The sequence below is a fragment of the Myiozetetes cayanensis genome, unplaced genomic scaffold (assembly GCF_022539395.1).
Source record: "Myiozetetes cayanensis isolate MyiCay16 unplaced genomic scaffold, myiCay2020 scf797, whole genome shotgun sequence".
Lineage (NCBI taxonomy): Eukaryota > Metazoa > Chordata > Aves > Passeriformes > Tyrannidae > Myiozetetes > Myiozetetes cayanensis.
Window position 1 is genome coordinate 1,908 of NW_026088072.1, and position 19,506 is coordinate 21,413.

General features: G+C 62.5%; 1 protein-coding gene across 1 annotated transcript; it reads left to right on the plus strand.

Moving 5' to 3' along the window:
- Nucleotides 1-2,714: 2,714 nt before the first annotated feature.
- LOC126652377 (polyunsaturated fatty acid lipoxygenase ALOX8-like) lies at nucleotides 2,715-19,430 on the plus strand (the record flags this gene model as incomplete). Its single annotated transcript, XM_050339115.1, has 10 exons — nucleotides 2,715-2,876; nucleotides 4,194-4,568; nucleotides 5,749-5,786; nucleotides 7,374-7,815; nucleotides 8,859-8,951; nucleotides 9,046-9,127; nucleotides 12,966-13,069; nucleotides 15,646-15,818; nucleotides 17,380-17,523; nucleotides 19,203-19,430. Coding segments are annotated over exons 2-10 (1,317 nt in total), but the record flags the coding sequence as incomplete, so codon positions are not given.
- Between the last annotated feature and the right edge of the window lie 76 nt (nucleotides 19,431-19,506).

A 19,506-nucleotide genomic window follows, 5' to 3' on the forward strand; every position in this document is an offset into this window, starting at 1 on the left:
GAGCACTGGGGGTGGGGACATGGAGGGCACACAGAACCCCCCTGGCGCTGCTCGGCCGCGTAGCGACGCTCCAGGGCCTGCACACACCAGCTGGGGGTCACTGGGGGCACTGGGAGTCACTGGGAGGTGACTGGAATAGGGACTGGGAGCACTGGGAGGGTACTGGAATAGGTACTGGGAGCACTGGGAGGGCACTGGGAGGATGCTGGGAGCACTGGGGGGTGACTGGAATAGGGACTGGGAGCACTGGGGGTCACTGGAATAGGTACTGGGAGCACTGGGAGGGCACTGGGAGGATACTGGGAGCACTGGGAGGGCACTGGAATAGGGACTGGGAGCACTGGGGGTGGGGACATGGAGGGCACACAGAACCCCCCTGGTGCTGCTCGGCCGCGTAGCGACGCTCCAGGGCCTGCACACACCAGTTTGGGGCTCACTGGGGGCACTGGGAGTACTGGGGGCACTGGAGGTCACTGGGAGGGTACTGGGAGGACACTGGGGTAGCACTGGGAGGGTACTGGGAGCACTGGGGGGCACTGGGAGGCACTGGGGGGGTACTGGAAGAGGGACTGGGAGCACTGGGGGGAGACTGGGGGGATACTGGGAGCATTGGGGGGGCACCGAGAGGGTACTGGGAGGGTACTGGGAGCACTGGGAGCACGGGGAGCACTGGGGGGGTGACTGGAATAGGGACTGGGAGCACTGGGAGGGTACTGGGAGCACTGGGAGGGTACTGGAATAGGGACTGGGAGCACTGGGAGGTGACTGGGAGCACTGGGAGCACTGGGAGGATACTGGGAGCACTGGGAGGGTACTGGAATAGGGACTGGGAGCACTGGGGGGGGACATGGAGGGCACACCGAACCCCCCTGGCGCTGCTCGGCCGCGTAGCGACGCTCCAGGGCCTGCACACACCAGTTGGGCTCACTGGGGGCACTGGGAGCACTGGGGGTAGGGACACAGAACCCCCCTGGCGCTGCTCGGCGTGGCGCGCTCAGGGCCTGGACACACCAGTCTGGGGCTCACTGGGAGCACTGGGAGCACTGGGGGGGTACTGGAACAGGGACTGGGAGCACTGGGAGGGGACATGGAGGGCACACAGAACCCCCCTGGCGCTGCTCGGCCGCGTAGCGACGCTCCAGCGCCTGGACACACCAGTCTGGGGGTCACTGGGAGGGTACTGGGAGCACTGGGGGATCACTGGGTGGTCACTGGAACAGGGACTGGGAGCACTGGGGGGTCACTGGGGGCACTGGGGGGGCACTGGGAGCACTGGGGGCACTGGAGGTCACTGGGAGGGTACTGAGAGCACTGGGGGGATCACTGGGTGGTCACTGGAACAGGGACTGGGAGCACTGGGGGGGCACTGGGAGGATACTGGGAGCACTGGGGGGACACTGGGACAGGGACTGGGAGCACTGGGGGCACTGGAGGTCACTGTGAGGGTATTGGGAGCACTGGGGGGCACTGGGGGGATACTGGGAGCACTGGGGGGTGACAGGAACAGGGACAGGGAGCACTGGGGGCATTGGGAGGACATTGGGAGCACTGGGAGGTGATGGGAACAGGGACTGGGGGCACTGGGGGGATACTGGGAGCACTGGGAGGTGACGGGAACAGGGACTGGGAGCACTGGGGGCACTGGGGGGATACTGGGAGCACTGGGAGGTGACTGGAATAGGGACTGGGAGCACTGGGGGGGCACTGGGAGGGTACTGGGAGCACTGGGGGGTGACTGGAACAGGGACTGGGAGCACTGGGGGGGCACTGGGGGGATACTAGGAGCACTGGGGGGACACTGGAACAGGGACTGGGAGCACTGGGAGCACTGGGGGGGATACTGGGATGGTACTAGGAGCACTGGAGGGGCACTGGAGGTCACTGGGAGGGTACTGGGAGCACTGGGGGGATATTGGGAACACTGGGGGTTGACAGGAACAGGGACTGGGAGCACTGGGGGATAATTGGGAGGACATTGGGAGCACTGGGAGGGTACTGGGAGCACTGGGAGGTGGACTGGAGGTACTGGAGGATACTGGGAGCACTGGGGGGCACTGGGAGGGATACTGGGAGCACTGGGGGTGACAGGAACAGGAACTGGGAGCACTGGGGGCACTGGGAGGGTACTGGGAGGATACTGGGAGCACTGGGGGAGCACTGGGGAGCACTGGGAGGGTACTGGGAGGGCACTGGGAGGGTACTGGGAGCACTGGGGGGTTACTGGAGGGGCACTGGGGGGGCACGGGGGGCGTGGCCATTTCCAATTGGGGCGTGGCCTCCCCAGAACTGGGCGTGGCCACACCTGGATACCGGAAATGACGTCACCGACGCGAGGGCGTGGCCCGGAACGCGACCACGCCCATTCCCTGAGGGCCCAAAGAGGGGGCGTGTCCTGGGTGGGTTGGGGGTCGCGGCTGTTTTTTTGGGGGGTGCTGGGGATGGGCGTGGCTCCCCAAAAAGTGGGCGTGTCCCGCCGGGCCGGGGGGCGTGGCCTCTCACCATCAGATCCTCGACCGCCACCGCCTCGTCGAACTCGGGGTCCATCGCACCCCGGAAGAGAAGCCGGAAGTGACGCGCGGAGACCCCGCCTCCCCTTTAACGCCATTGGCCACCTGACCGCCCCTTTCTGGCGGGGCGCCCTCCCATTGGCCGGGCGGCGCGCGGGCGGCGCCCCGATTGGCTCCGCCCGCTGTCACTCATCCCTCCCCTCAGGAGGAGCCGCCATGATGGCCGCCGTGTACCGGGTGAGGGTCCGAACCGGCACCGCCCCCGGCGCCGGCACCGCCGACTCCATCGCCCTCACCCTCGTGGGGACCCGCGGGAGCAGCCCCAGGACACCCCTGGACCGATGGGGGCCCGACTTCGGCTGCGGCGCGGTGAGACACAGGGGAGGAGGGGGGAAGGGGGTCCTGGTGGGGAGGGAATGGAGGGTCGGGGGCGTTTTGAGGGGGGCTGGGGGGTCCTGGGGGGGTTTTGAGGGGTCTGAGGGCTCCTGAGGGGGCTTTGAGGGGGTCTGGGGGTCCTGGGGGCTTAGGGGGTCTGGGGTCTGGTCACCCTCGGGGGCTGGGGTCCTGAGAGGGGCTTTGAGGGGGTCTGGGGGTCCTGAGGGAGTTTTGAGGGGGTCTGGGGGTCTAGGGCAGCCTTTTGAGGGTCTGGGGGCTCCTGGAGGGGCTTTGAGGGGGCTGGGGGTTAAGGGGGTCTGGGGTCTGGTCACTTCGGGGACTGGGGGCCTGGAGAGGGTTTGAGGGGGTCTGGGAGTTCCAGGGGGAATTTAAGGGAGTTTGGGGGATCCTGGGGTGTTTGGTCACCCTTTGAGGGGTCCTTGGGGCCTGAGGGGCTGAGGGTCTGGGGGTCCTGGAGGTTTGAGGAGGATCTGGGAGTTCTAGGGGAATTTGAGGGAGATCTGGGAGGATCCTGGAGGTCTGGGGTCCTAGGGGTTTGAGGGAGATCTGGGAGGATCCTGGGAGGTCTGGGGGTCGGGGGTTTGAGGGGGTCTGGGAGGATCCTGGGAGGTCTGGGGTCCTGGGGGTTTGAGGGGATTTGGGGTTTCAGTGGGGGAATTTGAGGGGGTTTGGGGGTCCAGGGGGTCTGATCACTGCTCTGGGGGTTTTGGGGGTCGTGGGGTTTTGAGGGGGTTTTGAGGGGGTTTTGGGGTGGGAGTCTGGTCACCCTTTGTGGGGGTTGGGGGTTCCTGGGGATTTGAAGGGAATCTGGGGTCCTGGGGTCTGTCACCCTTTGGGGGTCTTGGGGTCCCTGGGGGATTTGAAGGGGTCTGGGGGTCCTGGGGGTCTGGTCACCCTTTGGGGGTTAGGGTCCCTGGGGATCTGAAGGGGTCTGGGGGTCCTGGGGTCCTTGGGGTCTGGTCACCCCTTTGGGGGCTTGGGGTCCCTGGGGGATCTGAAGGGGTCTGGGGTGTCCTGGGGGTCTGGTCACCCTTTGGGGGCTTGGGGGTCCCTGGGGGATCTAAAGGGGGTCTGGGGGTCCTCGGGGGCCTGGGTCTGATCACCCTTTGTGGGGGTTGGGGTCCTAGGGGATCTGAAGGGTCCTGGGGGGGGTCTGGTCACCCTTTTGGGGGGTCTTTGGGGTTCCTGGGGGGATTTGACACGGGGATGGTGACGTTGGGGACAGGGGTGGGGACACAGGGATGATGACAGCGGTGACACAGGGATGGTGACACAGGGGTGGGGACACAGGGGTTGTGACACAGGCATGGTGACAGCGGTGGCCTGGTGATGGTGACAGCAATGGTGACACAGCTGTGGTGACAGCGGTGGTGACACAGCCATGGTGACAGCGGTGACACGGTGATGGTGACAGCAGTGGTGACACAGCCATGGTGACAGCGGTGGTGGCGTGGTGATGGTGACAGTGGTGACACAGCCGTGGTGGCAGTGGTGGCACAGCCATGGTGACAGCGGTGACACGGTGATGGTGACAGCAACGGTGACACAGCCACGTTGACAGTGGTGGTGGCACAGCCATGGTGACAGCAGTGGCATGGTGATGGTGACAGCAACGGTGACACAGCCACGTTGACAGTGGTGGTGGCACAGCCATGGTGACAGTGGTGGTGGCACAGCGATGGTAACAGTAGTGACACGGTGATGGTGGCAGCGATGGCACAAACATGGTGACAGCGGTGACACAGTGATGGTGACAGCAATGGTGACACAGCAGTGGTGACAGCAGTGGCCTGGTGATGGTGACACAACCGTGGTGACAGCGGTGACACGGTGATGGTGACATCAGTGGTGACACAGCTGTGGTGACAGCGGTGGCCTGGTGATGGTGACAGCGGTGGTGACATGGTGATGGTGACAGCGGTGGTGACATGGTGATGGTGACAGCAATGGTGACACAGCCACGGTGACAGCAATGGTGACACGGTGATGGTGGCAGCAACGGTGACACAGCTGTGGTGACAGCGGTGGCCTGGTGATGGTGACAGCAGTGGTGACACAGTGATGGTGACAGCGGTGACATGGTGATGGTGACAGCAATGGTGACACAGCCATGGTGACAGTGATGACACGGTGATGGTGACAGCAGTGGTGGCACAACCATGGTGACAGCGGTGGCACAGCCGTGGTGACAGCAATGGTGACACAGGAATGGTAACAGCGCTGACACAGCCATGGTGGCAACAGTGGTGACACAGTGATGGTGGCAGCAATGGTGACATGGTGATGGTGACAACAATGGTGACACAACCATGGTGACAGCGGTGGCACAGCCGATGGTGACAGCAATGGTGACACGGTGATGGTGGCAGCAGTGACACAACTATGGTGACAGCAATGGTGACACAGCCACGGTGACAGCAGTGGTGACATGGTGATGGTGACAGCAGTGACACAGTGGTGGTGGCACAGCCATGGTGACAGCAATGGTGGCACAGCCGTGGTGGCAGCGGTGACACGGTGATGATGACAGCGGTGACACGGTGATGGTGACAGCAATGGTGACATAGCCATGGTGACAGCAGTGACACGGTGGTGGTGACAGCAATGGTGGCACAGTGGTGGCAACGGTGACATGCTGGTGGTGACAGCAATGGTGGCACAGCCCTGGTGACAGCAGTGACACGGTGGTGGTGGCACAGCCGTGGTGACAGCAATGGTGACACAGCCGTGGTGGCAGCAGTGGTGACACAGTGGTGGTGGCACAGCCGTGGTGGCAGCAGTGACACGGTGATGGTGGCACAGCCCTGGTGACAGCAATGGTGACACGCTGGTGGTGGCACAGCCCTGGTGGCAGCGGTGGCAGTGACGGTGGCAGCGCTGAAGGTGAGCTGGTGACAGTGACAGCGGTGACAGTGATGGTGACCAAACACCGGGTGTGGTGACAGTGACACAGTGCCCCTAATGTCCCCAATGTCCTGAATGTCCCCCCAATGTCCCCCTGATGTCCCCAATGTCCTCAATGTCCCCCCAGTGTCCCCAATGTCCCCAATGTCCTCAATGTCCTCAATGTCCCCAATGTCCTCAATGTCCCCAATGTCCCCAATGTCCCCTGATGTCCCCAGTGTCCTCAGTGTCCCCCCAGTGTCCCCAATGTCCCCCTGATGTCCTCAATGTCCCCTACAGGTGACAGATTACCTGGTGGAGCGTCCCCACCCCTGGGGACAGTGACAGTGTCCCCAATGTGTCCCCACTGTCCCCTGCAGGTGACAGATTACCTGGTGCAGTGTCCCCACCCCTGGGGACAGTGACAGTGTCCCCAATGTCCCCAATGTCCCCAATGTCCCCACTGTCCCCTGCAGGTGACAGATTACCTGGTGGAGTGTCCCCACCCCTGGGGACAGTGACAGTGTCCCCAATGTCCCCCTGATGTCCCCTGCAGGTGACAGATTACCTGGTGGAGTGTCCCTATCCCTTGGGGACAGTGACAGTGTCCCCAATGTCTCCCTGTCCCCAGGTGACAGATTACCTGGTGGAGTGTCCCCACCCCTGGGGACAGTGACAGTGTCCCCAATGTGTCCCCAATGTGTTTCTCCTGTCCCCTGCAGGTGACAGATTACCTGGTGGAGTGTCCCCACGCCCTGGGGACAGTGACAGTGTCCCCAATGTCCCCAATGTGTCCAATGTGTCCCCAATGTGTCCCTGATGTCCCCACTGTCCCCTGCAGGTGACAGATTACCTGGTGCAGTGTCCCCACCCCTGGGGACAGTGACAGTGTCCCCAATGTCCCCAATGTCCCCAATGTGTCCCCACTGTCCCCTGCAGGTGACAGATTACCTGGTGCAGTGTCCCCACCCCCTGGGGACCCTGCTCCTGGCCCGGGTGCACAAAGGGCCCCGTGGGGACAGTGACAGTGTCCCCAATGTCCCCAATGTGTCTCTCCTGTCCCCTGCAGGTGACAGATTACCTGGTGCAGTGTCCCCACCCCCTGGGGACAGTGACAGTGTCCCCAATGTGTCTCTCCTGTCCCCTGCAGGTGACAGATTACCTGGTGGAGTGTCCCCACCCCCTGGGGACAGTGACAGTGTGACAGTGTCCCCAATGTCCCCAATGTGTCCCCAAGATGTCCCCACTGTCCCCTGCAGGTGACAGATTACCTGGTGGAGTGTCCCCACCCCCTGGGGACAGTGACAGTGTCCCCAATGTCCCCAATGTGTCCCCTGCAGGTGACAGATTACCTGGTGGAGTGTCCCCACCCCTGGGGACAGTGACAGTGTCCCCACTGTCCCCTGCAGGTGACAGATTACCTGGTGGAGTGTCCCCAACCCCTGGGGACAGTGACAGTGTCCCCAATGTGTCCCCACTGTCCCCTGCAGGTGACAGATTACCTGGTGGAGTGTCCCCACCCCTGGGGACAGTGACAGTGTGACAGTGTCCCCAATGTCCCCAATGTGTCTCTCCTGTCCCCTGCAGGTGACAGATTACCTGGTGCAGTGTCCCCACCCCCTGGGGACCCTGCTCCTGGCCCAGGTGCACAAAGGGCCCCGCCGGGGGGTCCCCGACAGCTCCTGGTTCCTGGAGACCCTCAGCGTGTGGGGCGGGGGCAGAGACCCCCCCGGGGAGCCCCCCCGGGACCCCCTGAGCGAGGAGGAGGAGGAGGAGGAGGACGGAGGGGACAGCGAGGAGGACGGAGGGGACAGCGAAGGGGACAGCGAGGAGGACGGAGGGGACAGCGAAGGGGACAGCGAGGAGGAGGAGGAGGAGGAGGAGGAGGAGGGGACAGAGGACGAGGACACCGAGGGTGACACCGAGGGGGAGGGGGAGGAGGAGGAGCCCCCTGAGCAGCAGGAGGAGGAAGACGAAGAGGAAGAAGAAGAGGAGGAGGAGGAAGAAGAAGAGCCGGGAGATGCTGCAGGTGAGGGCGTTGGGGACACCGCGGGTGACGTCATCGCCCCCGCGGGTGACGTCATCGTCTCTGTGGGTGACGTCATCGCCTCGGCGGGTGACGTCATCGCCCCCGTGGGTGACACCAGTGAGGCTGGGTGTGCTGTCACCTCCCCCCATGCCCTCCCAGGTGACCCCAGTGACCCCCCGGTGACCCCCTTTGTGCTGTCCCCCCCCAATGAACCCCTTTGTGTTGTCCCCCCCAGGTGATCCCAATGACCCCAGGTGACCCCCTTTGTGTTGTCCCCCCTCAGGTGACCCCCACGTGACCCCAATGACCCCAGGTGACCCCTTTGTGCTGTCCCCCCAGGTGACCCCAGTGACCCCCAATGACCCCTTTGTGCTGTCCCCCAGGTGACCCCCTTTGTGCTGTCCCCTCAGGTGACCCCAGTGACTCCCAGGTGACCCCCTTTGTGCTGTCCCCCCAGGTGACCCCAATCACCCCCAGGTGACCCCAATGACTCCCAGGTGACCCCTTTGTGCTGTCCCCCAGGTGACCCCAATGACCCCAGGTGACCCCAGTGACCCCCAGGTGACCCCTTGTGCTGTCCCCCAGGTGACCCCAATGACTCCAAGTGACCCCAATGACCCCAATGACCCCAGGTGACCCCAGTGACCCTTTGTGCTGTCCCCCTCAGGTGACCCCTTTGGGCTGTCCCCCCAGTGACCCCCTTTGTGCTGTCCCCCCTCAGGTGACCCCTTTGGGCTGCCCTCCCCAATGACCCCCCAGGTGACCCCTAATGACCCCCAGGTGACCCCAGTGACCCCTGAGTGAACCCCTCTGTGCTGTCCCCCCAGGTGACCCCAATGACCCCCAGTGACCCCCTTGTGCTGTCCCTCCCCAGGTGACCCCAATGACCCCTTTGTACTGTCCCCCCCAGGTGACCCCAATGACCCCCAAGTGACCCCCTCTGTGCTGTCCCCCCCAATGACCCCCTTTGTGCTGTCCCCCCCCAGGTGACCCCAATGACCCCCAGGTGACCCCAATGATCTACTCTGTGTTGTCCCCCCCAGGTGACCCCGCGGTGTCCCCGCCCGGCCCCTTCCACTTCCCGTGTTACCGCTGGCTGGAGGGCTACGGCACCTGGGACCTGCCCGAGGGCACAGGTGACCCTGGGGACACCCTGGGGACACCCTGGGGACACCCCTGGGGTGGGGGGGTCATTGTCACCCCCCCCCACTGACGGTGTCACCCCCCCAGCCACCACCCCCGCCATGGAGCGGCACCCGCGGCTGCGGCGCCTGCGCCGGCGTCACCTGCGGGCTCAGCAGAGGAGGTACAGGTGAGTGACACTGTCATTGTCACCTTCTGGGGGTCATTGTCACCATTATTGTCACCGTTATTGTCACCTATGGGGTCATTGTCACTGTCATTGTCACCTGTGGGGGTCATTGTCACTGTCACCTGCGCCGGCGTCACCTGCGGGCTCAGCGCAGGAGGTACAGGTGAGTGGCACTGTCATTGTCATTGTCACCTTTTGGGGCATGTCACTATTGTCACTGCATGCACTATGGGGGTCATTGTCACTGTTATTGTCACTGTCATTGTCATTGTCACTGTCCCCTGCGCCGGCGTCACCTGCGGGCTCAGCGCAGGAGGTACAGGTGAGTGGTGTTGGCATTGTCATTGTCACCTTCTGGGGGGTCATTGTCACCTCCTGGGGGGCTCATTGTCACCTTGGGGGTCATTGTCACCTTCTGGGGGGGGTCACTGTCACCTATGGGGGTCATTGTCACTGTCACCTGCGCCGGCGTCACCTGCGGGCTCAGCAGAGGAGGTACAGGTGAGTGGTACTGTCATTGTCATTGTCACCTATTGGGGGGTCATTGTCACCTGTGGGGGGTCATTGTCACTGTCATCTGTGCCGGCGTCACCTGCAGGCTCAGCAGCAGGAGGTACAGGTGAGTGGTGTTGGCATTGTCATTGTCACCTTGTGGGGGTCATTGTCACCTTCTGGGGGGTCACTGTCACCTATGGGGGGTCATTGTCACTGTCACCTGCGCCGGCGTCACCTGCGGGCTCAGCGCAGGAGGTACAGGTGAGTGACACTGTCATTGTCACTGTCACCTTCTGGGGGGTCATTGTCACTGTCATTGTCACCTATGGGGGTCATTGTCACTGTCCCCTGCGTCACCTGCGCGGTCAGCAGAGGAGCTACAGGTGAGTGGCACTGTCATTGTCACTGTCACCTTCTGGGGTCATTGTCACTGTCATTGTCATTGTCACCTTTTGGGGGGTCATTGTCACTGTCCCCTGCGCCGGTGTCACCTGCAGGCTCAGCAGAGGAGCTACAGGTGAGTGGTACTGTCATTGTCACTGTCACCTTCTGGGGGGGTCATTGTCACCTTCTGGGGGGTCATTGTCACTGTCATTGTCACCTGTGGGGGGTCATTGTCACCGTTATTGTCACCTATGGGGGTCATTGTCATTGTCACCTGCGCCGGCGTCACCTGCGGGCTCAGCAGAGGAGGTACAGGTGAGTGACACTGTCATTGGCATTGTCACCTTGTGGGGGTCATTGTCACCGTTATTGTCACCTATGGGGGTCATTGTCACTGTCACCTGCGCCGCTCACCTGCGGGCTCAGCAGAGGAGGTACAGGTGAGTGACACTGTCATTGTCATTGTCACCTTGTGGGGGGTCATTGTCACCTTCTGGGGGGTCATTGTCACTGTCATTGTCACCTGTGGGGGGGTCATTGTCATTGTCACCGTTATTGTCACCTGTGGGGGTCATTGTCACTGTCCCCTGCGCCGGCGTCACCTGCGGGCTCAGCAGAGGAGGTACAGGTGAGTGGCACTGTCATTGTCACCGTTATTGTCACCTATGGGGGTCATGTGGGGGTCATTGTCACTGTCACTGTCACCTATGGGGGTCATTGTCATTGTCACCTGCGCCGGCGTCACCTGCGGGCTCAGCGCAGGAGGTACAGGTGAGTGACACTGGCATTGTCATTGTCATCTTGTGGGGGGTCATTGTCACTGTCATTGTCACCGTTATTGTCACCTATGGGGGTCGTTGTCATTGTCACCTGCGCCGGCGTCACCTGCGGGCTCAGCGCAGGAGGTACAGGTGAGTGACACTGGCATTGTCATTGTCACCATCATTGTCACCTGTAGGGGATCATTGTCACTGTTATTGTCACCTATGGGGGTCATTGTCACCTGTGGGGGTCATTGTCACTGTCACCTGCGCCGGCGTCACCTGCGGGCTCAGCGCAGGAGGTACAGGTGAGTGGCACTGTCATTGTCACCTTCCAGGGGGTTTATTGACCCCTGGGGGGTTTATTGACCCCTGAGGGGGTTTATTGATCCCTGGGGTGTTGTTGACCTGGGGGTTTATTGACACCCCTGGAGTGTTGTTTGTTCCCCAGACTGGCCCCCTTTGCCCCGGGCTGCCGTGGGCGCTGCCCGTGAGGACCCCCTGGGAGAGGTTTATTGATCTCTGGGGGTTATTGACCCTGGAGGGGTTTATTGACCCTGGTGGGGGTTTATTGATCCCTGGGGGGGTTTATTGACCCCCTGGATGTTGTTTTGCCCCCCAGACTGGCCCCTGTGCGTGGGCGCTGCCTGTGGACCCCTGGGGGCTTATTGACCCTGGCATGGTTTATTGATCCCTGCGGACTAGCACCCGGATGTTGTACCCCGGGGTGCAGTGGCATCTGTCGTGAGTTGATCGACCCCTGGGGTGGTTTATTGATCCCTGAGGTGGTTTATTGACCCTGGGGGGTTTATTGATCCCTGGGGTGCTTATTGACCCCCTGATGTTGTTTTGCCCTCAGACTGGCTCCCTTTGCCCTGGGGCTGCCGTGGGCACTGCCCGTGGGGACCCCCCTGAGGGGGGTTTATTGATCTCTGGGGTGGTTTATTGACCCCTGGGTGTGGTTTATTGACCCTGGTGGATGTTTATTGACCCCTGGGATGGTTTATTGACCCCTGGCTAAGTTGTTTTGCCCCCAGACTGGCCCTTGCCCCGGCTGCCGTGGCGCGCCCTTGGGGACCCCTGACCCGACTCCGAGTTATTCGTCCCCAAAGCCGCGGCCTTTACCTGCGGGCAGCGCCGCGGTGAGTGACCCTGACCCCTGACCCCTCTGGGGACTTCATGTCACCTCAGTGACCCCCAGCCCTGTCATCCTGTCCCCACCTGTGTCCCCCGTCCCCCTCCATCCCCGTGTCCCCACTCCCATCCCCTGTCCCCCACCCGTGTCAAACCCTGTCCCCACTTGTGTCTCCTGTCTCCCACTTGTGTCCATCCCCGTGTCCCCATCCCTGTGTCCCCCCACTGTCCCCCCAGTCCCCCCCATTCCATCCTCGTGTCCCCATCCCCGTGAACCTCTCGGCAACTCCCCACTCCCATCCCCGTGTCTCCCCATTCCATCCCCTCGTGTCCCCCCATCCGTGTCCCCCTCGTGTCCCCCCATCCCCGTGTCCCCATCCCTCGTGTCCCCTCGTGTCCCCCCGTGTCCCCACACTCCATCCCTGTGTCCCCATTCTGTCCCCACTGTACCCCCCCATGTCCCCCCACTCCATCCTCTCGTGTCCCCATCCCCTGTCCCACCCGTGTCCCCCCACCCGTGTCACCTGTCCCCACTTGTGTCCCCCTGCCCTCCTCTCCATCCCCGTGTCCCCATCCGTGTCCCCCACTCCATCCCCGTGTCTCCATCCCCTGGGACCCCCTGGGACCCCCAGGGACCCCTGACTCCTGGGACCCCTCAGTGTCACCTCAGTGACCACCGAGTGACCCTTTAGTGACCCTCTCAGTGACACCTGAACCCTGAGTGACCCCTGACTCCCAGTGTTCCCCCAATGTGTCCCCAACTGTCCCCCAATGTCCCCAATGTCCCCCCAATGTCCCCTCAACGCCCTCAATCCCCTCCCTGTCCCCCCCAATGTCCCCCAATGTCCTCCTAATGTCCTCCAATCCCCCAATGTCCCCAATGTCCCCGTATGCACCCCCAATCCTCGCCTCTCTGTCCCCAATGTCTCCCCCAATCTCTCCCTGTCCCCTCAATGTCCTCAATGTCCCCACAAGTCTTCCCCAATGTTCCTCACAGCTGTCCCCAATGTCCCCAATCCTCGCTCCTTCTCCAGTAGTACCCCAATGTCCCCGTTTGTCCCCAGGAATTTGGAGTCCAAGCTCAGGGGGTTCCTGTCCCGACCCTGCTCGTGGCCCAGCCTGGAGTCCCTGACGGGCGTGTTCCGCTGCTTCCACACCCCTGTCACCGGTGGGACATCACTGGGGACACTGGGGACACTGGGGACATACTGGGGACACTGGGGACACTGGGGACACTGTTCCGCTGCTTCCACACCCCTGTCACTGGTGGGGACACTGGGGACACTGGGGACACTGGGGGGACACTGGGGGACACTGGGGACACTGGGGACACTGTTCCGCTGCTTCCACACCCCTGTCACCGGTGGGGACATCCCTGGGGACACTGGGGACACTGGGGGGACACTGGGGACACTGGGGACACTGGGGACACTGGGGACACTGGGGACATTGGGGACACTGGGGACACTGGGGGGACACTGGGGACACTGGGGACACTGTTCCGCTGCTTCCACACCCCTGTCACTGGTGGGGACACTGGGGACACTGGGGTCACTGGGGGGACATTGGGGACACTGGGGGGACATTGGGGACACTGGGGGGACACTGGGGTCACTGGGGGGACATTGGGGTCACTGTTCCGCTGCTTCCACACCCCTGTCACCGGTGGGGACATCCCTGGGGACACTGGGGACACTGGGGGGACACTGGGGACACTGGGGACACTGGGGGGACACTGGGGACATCCCTGGGGACACTGGGGACATCCCTGGGGGGACACTGGGGACACTGGGGGACACTGGGGGGACACTGGGGACACTGTTCCGCTGCTTCCACACCCCTGTCACTGGTGGGGACATCCCTGGGGACACTGGGGACACTGGGGACACTGGGGGGACATTGGGGGGACACTGGGGACATTGGGGGGACATTGGGGGGACATTGGGGACACTGGGGGGACACTGGGGACACTGGGGGGACACTGGGGACACTGTTCTGCTGCTTCCACACCCCTGTCACCGGTGGGGACATCCCTGGGGACACTGGGGGGACATTGGGGACACTGGGGGACACTGGGGGGACACTGGGGACATTGGGGGAATTGGGGGGACATTGGGCAGGTTGGGGACATTGGGGACATTGGGGGGACATTGAGGGGGGACATTGGGGGGCACCGGGGGGGTCCCGGGAGACACATGGGGGTGTCCCAGGACCTTTGGGAGTGTCCCAGGACCTTTTGGGGTGTCCCAGGACCTTTGGGGTGTTCCAGGACCTTGGGGGTGCCCCTGGACCTTCTGAGGTCTCCCAGGAGCTCTGGGGTGCCCCAAGACCTTGGGAGGTTTCTCCAGGCCGTGTTTTGAGGTCTCTCCCTGGGGTGACCCCCCTGTTTCCCCCCCAGAGTACGTGGTGCGGCACTGGCAGGAGGACGCGTTTTTGGGGTGTTTTTGGGGGGTCTGGGGGGGTCTCTGTGGGTGTGACCCTCTGTTTCCCCAGAGTACGTGGAGCGGCACTGGCAGGAGGACGCGTTTTTGGGGTGTTTTTGGGGTGTTTTTGGGGGGTCTGGGGGGGTCTCTCCCTGGCTGTAACCCCCCTATTTTGCCCCCCAGAGTACGTGGTGCGGCACTGGCAGGAGGACGCGTTTTGGGGTGTTTTTGGGGGTCTGGGGGTCTCTGTGGGTGTGACCCCCTGTTTCCCCCCAGAGTACGTGGTGCGGCACTGGCAGGAGGACGCTGCTTTGGGGTGTTTTTGGGGGTCTGGGGGTCTCTCATGGCTGACCCTATTTTCCCCAGAGTACGTGGTGCGGCACTGGCAGGAGGACGCTGTTTTGGGGGTCTGGGGGGTTCTCTGTGGGTGTGACCCCCCTATTTTCCCCCCCAGAGTACGTGGTGCAGCACTGGCAGGAGGACGCGTTTTTGGGGTGTTTTTGGGGGGTCTGGGGGGGTCTCTGTGGGTGTGACCCCCCTATTTTCCCCCCCAGAGTACGTGGTGCGGCACTGGCAGGAGGACGCGTTTTTGGGGGTCTGGGGGGTCTCTCAGTGGGTGTGACCCCCCTATTTTCCCCCCAGAGTACGTGGTGCAGCACTGGCAGGAGGATGCGTTTTTGGGGTGTTTTTGGGGGGTCTGGGGGGGTCTCTGTGGGTGTGACCCCCTATTTTCCCCCAGAGTACGTGGTGCGGCACTGGCAGGAGGACGCGCTTGGGGTGTTTTTGGGGGTCTGGGGGTCTCTGTGGCTGTGACCCCTATTTTGCCCCCCAGAGTACGTGGTGCGGCACTGGCAGGAGGACGCGTTTTTGGGGTGTTTTTGGGGGGTCTGGGGGGGTCTCTCATGGGGTGACCCCCCTATTTTCCCCCCCAGAGTACGTGGTGCGGCACTGGCAGGAGGACGCGTTTTTGGGGTGTTTTTGGGGGGTCTGGGGGTCTCTCATGGTGTGACCCCCCTGTTTCCCCCCCAGAGTACGTGGTGCGGCACTGGCAGGAGGACGCGTTTTTGGGGGGTCTGGGGGGGTCTGGGGGGGTCTCTATGGGGTGACCCCCCTATTTTCCCCCCAGAGTACGTGGTGCGGCACTGGCAGGAGGACGCGTTTTTGGGGTGTTTTTGGGGGTCTGGGGGTCTCTCATGGGGTGACCCCCTGTTTCCCCCCAGAGTACGTGGTGCGGCACTGGCAGGAGGACGCGTTTTTGGGGTGTTTTTGGGGTGTCTGGGGGGGTCTCTCATGGCTGTAACCCCCCTATTTTCCCCCCCAGAGTACGTGGTGCGGCACTGGCAGGAGGACGCGTTTTTCGGGGAGCAGTTCCTGAGCGGGGTGAACCCCGTCCTGCTGCGCCGCTGCCCCCGCCTGCCCCCCAACTTCCCCGTCACCCCCCGCATGGTGGAGCCCGCCCTCGGCCCCCACACCTCCCTCCAGGCCGAGATGGAGGTAGGGGCACCCCAAAAACACTTCAGGGAACCCCCAAAACCTGCAGGGAACCCCAAAAACCCTTCAGGGAACCCCAAAAATCCTTTAGGGAATCCCAAAACCTGCAGGGAACCCCCAGAACCTTCAGAACACCCCAAAAACTTTCAGAGCACCCCAAAAACCCTTTAGGGAACCCCAAAAATCCTTCAGGGAACCCAAAAACCCTTCAGAGCACCCCAAAAACCCTTTAGGGAACCCCAAAAACCCTTCAGGGAACCCCCAGGACCTTCAGGGACCCCAAAAATCCTTTAGGGAACCACAAAACCTGCAGGGAACCCCCAGAACCTTCAGGGATCCCAAAAACCCTTTAGGGAACCCCCAGAACCTGCAGGGAACCCAAAAACTCTCTAGGGAATCCCAAAACCCTCAGGGAACCCCCAGAACCCTCAGGGACCCCAAAACCCTTTAGGGAACCCCCAAAACCTGCAGGACCCCCAAATTGGAGGGCAGAAGAGGGGATCCCAAGAATTTGGGGTGTCCCCTAGGCTTTGGGGATGTCCCAATGATTCTGCAGTGACCCCATGCCCCCAGGCCGGGAGGTGTCCTGGATTCAAGGGCTGGGGCTCAGATTTGGGATCTGGGTTTGGGGGTGTCCCCGGGGGTTTGGGGGTGTCCCCTGGGGTTTGGGGGTGTCCCCGGGGGTTTGGGGGTGTCCCAATGATTTTGGGGTGCCCCAGTGACCCCCCCGTGCCCCCCAGGCCGGGAACGTGTCCCTGGTGGATTATGGTGTGCTGGGGTTTGGGGGTCTCAGATTTGGGATCCTGGGTTTTGGGGGTGTTCTTTGGGGTTTGGGGGTGTCCCTTGGGGTTTGGGGGTGTCCCAATGATTTGGGGTGCCCCAGTGACTCCCTGTGCCCCCTAGGCCGGGAGGCGTGTACCTGGTGGATTTTGGGGTGCTGGGCTTTGGGGGGCTCAGATTTGGGATCTTGGGGTTTGGGGGTGTCCCTCGGGTTTGGGGGCTCCGGGTTTGGGGGTGTCCCAATGATTTTGGGGTGCCCCAGTGACCCCCCTGTGACCCCCCCGTGCCCCCCCAGGCCGGGAACGTGTACCTGGTCGATTATGGGGTGCTGGGGTTTGGGGGGCTCAGATTTGGGATCCCAGGGTTTGGGGTGTCCCCTGGGGTTTTAGGGTGTCCCAGTGATTTTAGGGTGCCCCAGTGACCTCGCATCCCCAGGCCGGGAACATGTACCTGGTGGATTATGGGGTGCTGGACGGGGTCCCAGGGTTTGGGGGCTCAGATTTGGGATCTGGGGGTTTGGGGGTGTCCCTAGGGTTTGGGGACTCCCTGGGGTTTGGGGTGTCCCAATGATTTTGGGTACCCCAGTGACCCCAGTGCCCCCGTGCCCCCCCAGGCCGGGAACGTGTACCTGGTGGATTATGGGGTGCTGGGGTGTCCCAGGGTTTGGGGTGCTCTTGGGGTTTGGGGGCTCAGATTTGGGATCTTGGGATTTGGGGGTGTTCTCTGGGGTTTGGGGTGTCCCAATGATTTTAGGGTGCCCCAGATGGCCCCCGTATGCCCCCAGGCCGGGAACGTGTACCTGGTGGATTATGGGGTGCTGGACGGGGTCCCCACCGCCCTCATCGACGGCCGCCCCACCTTCGTGGCCGCCCCCCTTTGCCTCCTGCACCAGAGGGAGGACGGCGAGATGAGACCCCTGGCCATCCAGGTGGGACCCCAAAACAGAGGAGGGACCCCAAAAAACAAGGGGAGGGGAGCCTGGAACTGGGGGGGGTCCCAAAAAATAAGGGGGGACCCCAAAAACCAAGGGGGAGGGGCCAGAAACCAAAGGGAGACCCAAAAAATGAAGGAGAGTTGAGACCCTCTGGCCATCCAGGTGGGACCCCAAAACACAGGGGGGGACCCCAAAAACCAAGGGGGGGACCCCAAAAACCAAGGGGGATCAAAAAAATAAGGGGGGACCCGAAAAATCCAGAGGGAGTGGCCAGAAACCAAAGGGAGACCCAAAAAATGAAGGAGAGATGAGACCCCCTGGCCATCCAGGTGGGACCCCAAAACCGAGGGGGGGACCCCAAAAACTTGGGGGGAGCCTGGAACTGGGGGGGGGCCAAAAACCAAGGGGGGAACCCCAAAAACCAAGGGGGAGGGACCAAAAAACATGGGGGGACCCCAAAAAACAAGGGGTTACCCCAGGAGTGTTCTGGAGTCCCCCAGGAGGGTCCTGGGGTGCCCCCCTGAGGGTTTTGGGGTTCCCCCAAACCCAGGGACACCCCAGTTTTGGGGTCCCCCATTTTCTGGGCAGGAGGGACCCATTTAGGGGGCACTGAAACCTTTTGGAGGGAGGAGGTTGTGAGGTCCGGGGTGCCCCCAGGATCATTTTGGTGCCCCCAGGAGTGTCCTGGGGTGTGCCCCCCTAGGAGGGTTTTGGGGTTCCCCCAAGTCCAGGGACAGCCCAATTTTGGGGTCCCCCATTTTCTGGGCTTGGGGAACCCCAAAATCTCAGGGGAACCCCATTTAGGGGGGACTGAGTTGTTTGGGGGTGTTTGGTGTCCCTGGGTTATGAGATCTGAGGTCCCTCCAGGAGCGTTTTGGGGTCCCCAGACCCCCATTTTCGGGTGTCCCCAAGCCCAGGGACACCCCAGTTTTGGGGCCCCCTATTTTCTAGAGTAGGGGGGACCCCAAAACCTCTGGAGGGACCCCCTGAAACCTTTTGGGGGAGGGGGGTTATGAGGTCTGGGGTGCCCTCAGGACCGTTTTGGTGCCCCCAGGAGCATCCTGGGGTGCCCTCCCTGAGGGTTTTGGGGTTCCCCCAAGTCCAGGGACACCCCAATTTTGGGGTCCCCCATTTTCTGGGCTTGGGGAACCCCAAAATCTCTGGGGGGACCCCCTGAAACATTTTGGGGGGAGGGGGTTGTGAGGTCCGGAATGCCCCCAGGACCATTTTGGTGCCCCCAGGAGCATCCTGGGGTGCCCTCCCTGAGGGTTTGGGGTTCCCCCCAAGCCCAGGGACACCCCAATTTTGGGGTCCCCCATTTTCTGGGCAGGAGGGACCCCAAAATCTCAGGGGGGCCCCCCATTTAGGGGGGACTGATTTTTGGGGGGTGTTTGGTGTCCCTGGGTTATGAGGTCTGGGGTCCCTCCAGGAGCATTTTGGGGTCCCCAGACCCCCATTTTAGGGTTCCCCCAAGCCCAGGGACACCCCAATTTTGGGGTCCCCCATTTTCTGGGCAGGAGGGACCCATTTAGGGGGCACTGAAGCCTTTTGTGGGGAGGGGGTTGTGAGGTCCGGGGTGCCCCCAGGATCATTTTGGTGCCCCCAGGACCATTTTGGTGCCCCCAGGAGGGTCCTGGGGTGCCCCCCTGAGTGTTTTGGGGTCCCCCCCACAGCTGTCCCAGCAGCCTGGCCCCGAGTCCCCCATTTTCCTGCCCGGGGACCCCCCCTGGGTGTGGGCCCTGGCCAAGGCCTGGGTGAGGAGCGCCGAGTTCCAGGTGCACGAGGGGCTCACCCACCTCCTGCGGGGGCACCTGCTGGGAGAGGTGTTCGCCCTGGCCACCCTCAGGCAGCTGCCCCCACAGCACCCCCTTTTCAAGGTGAGGAACAGCCCCCACCCCAAAAAAAACACCCCAAAAAAACTTCATCCTGAAAAACCCCCTCCTGAAAAAATCCACCCCGAAAAAATCCACCCCAAAA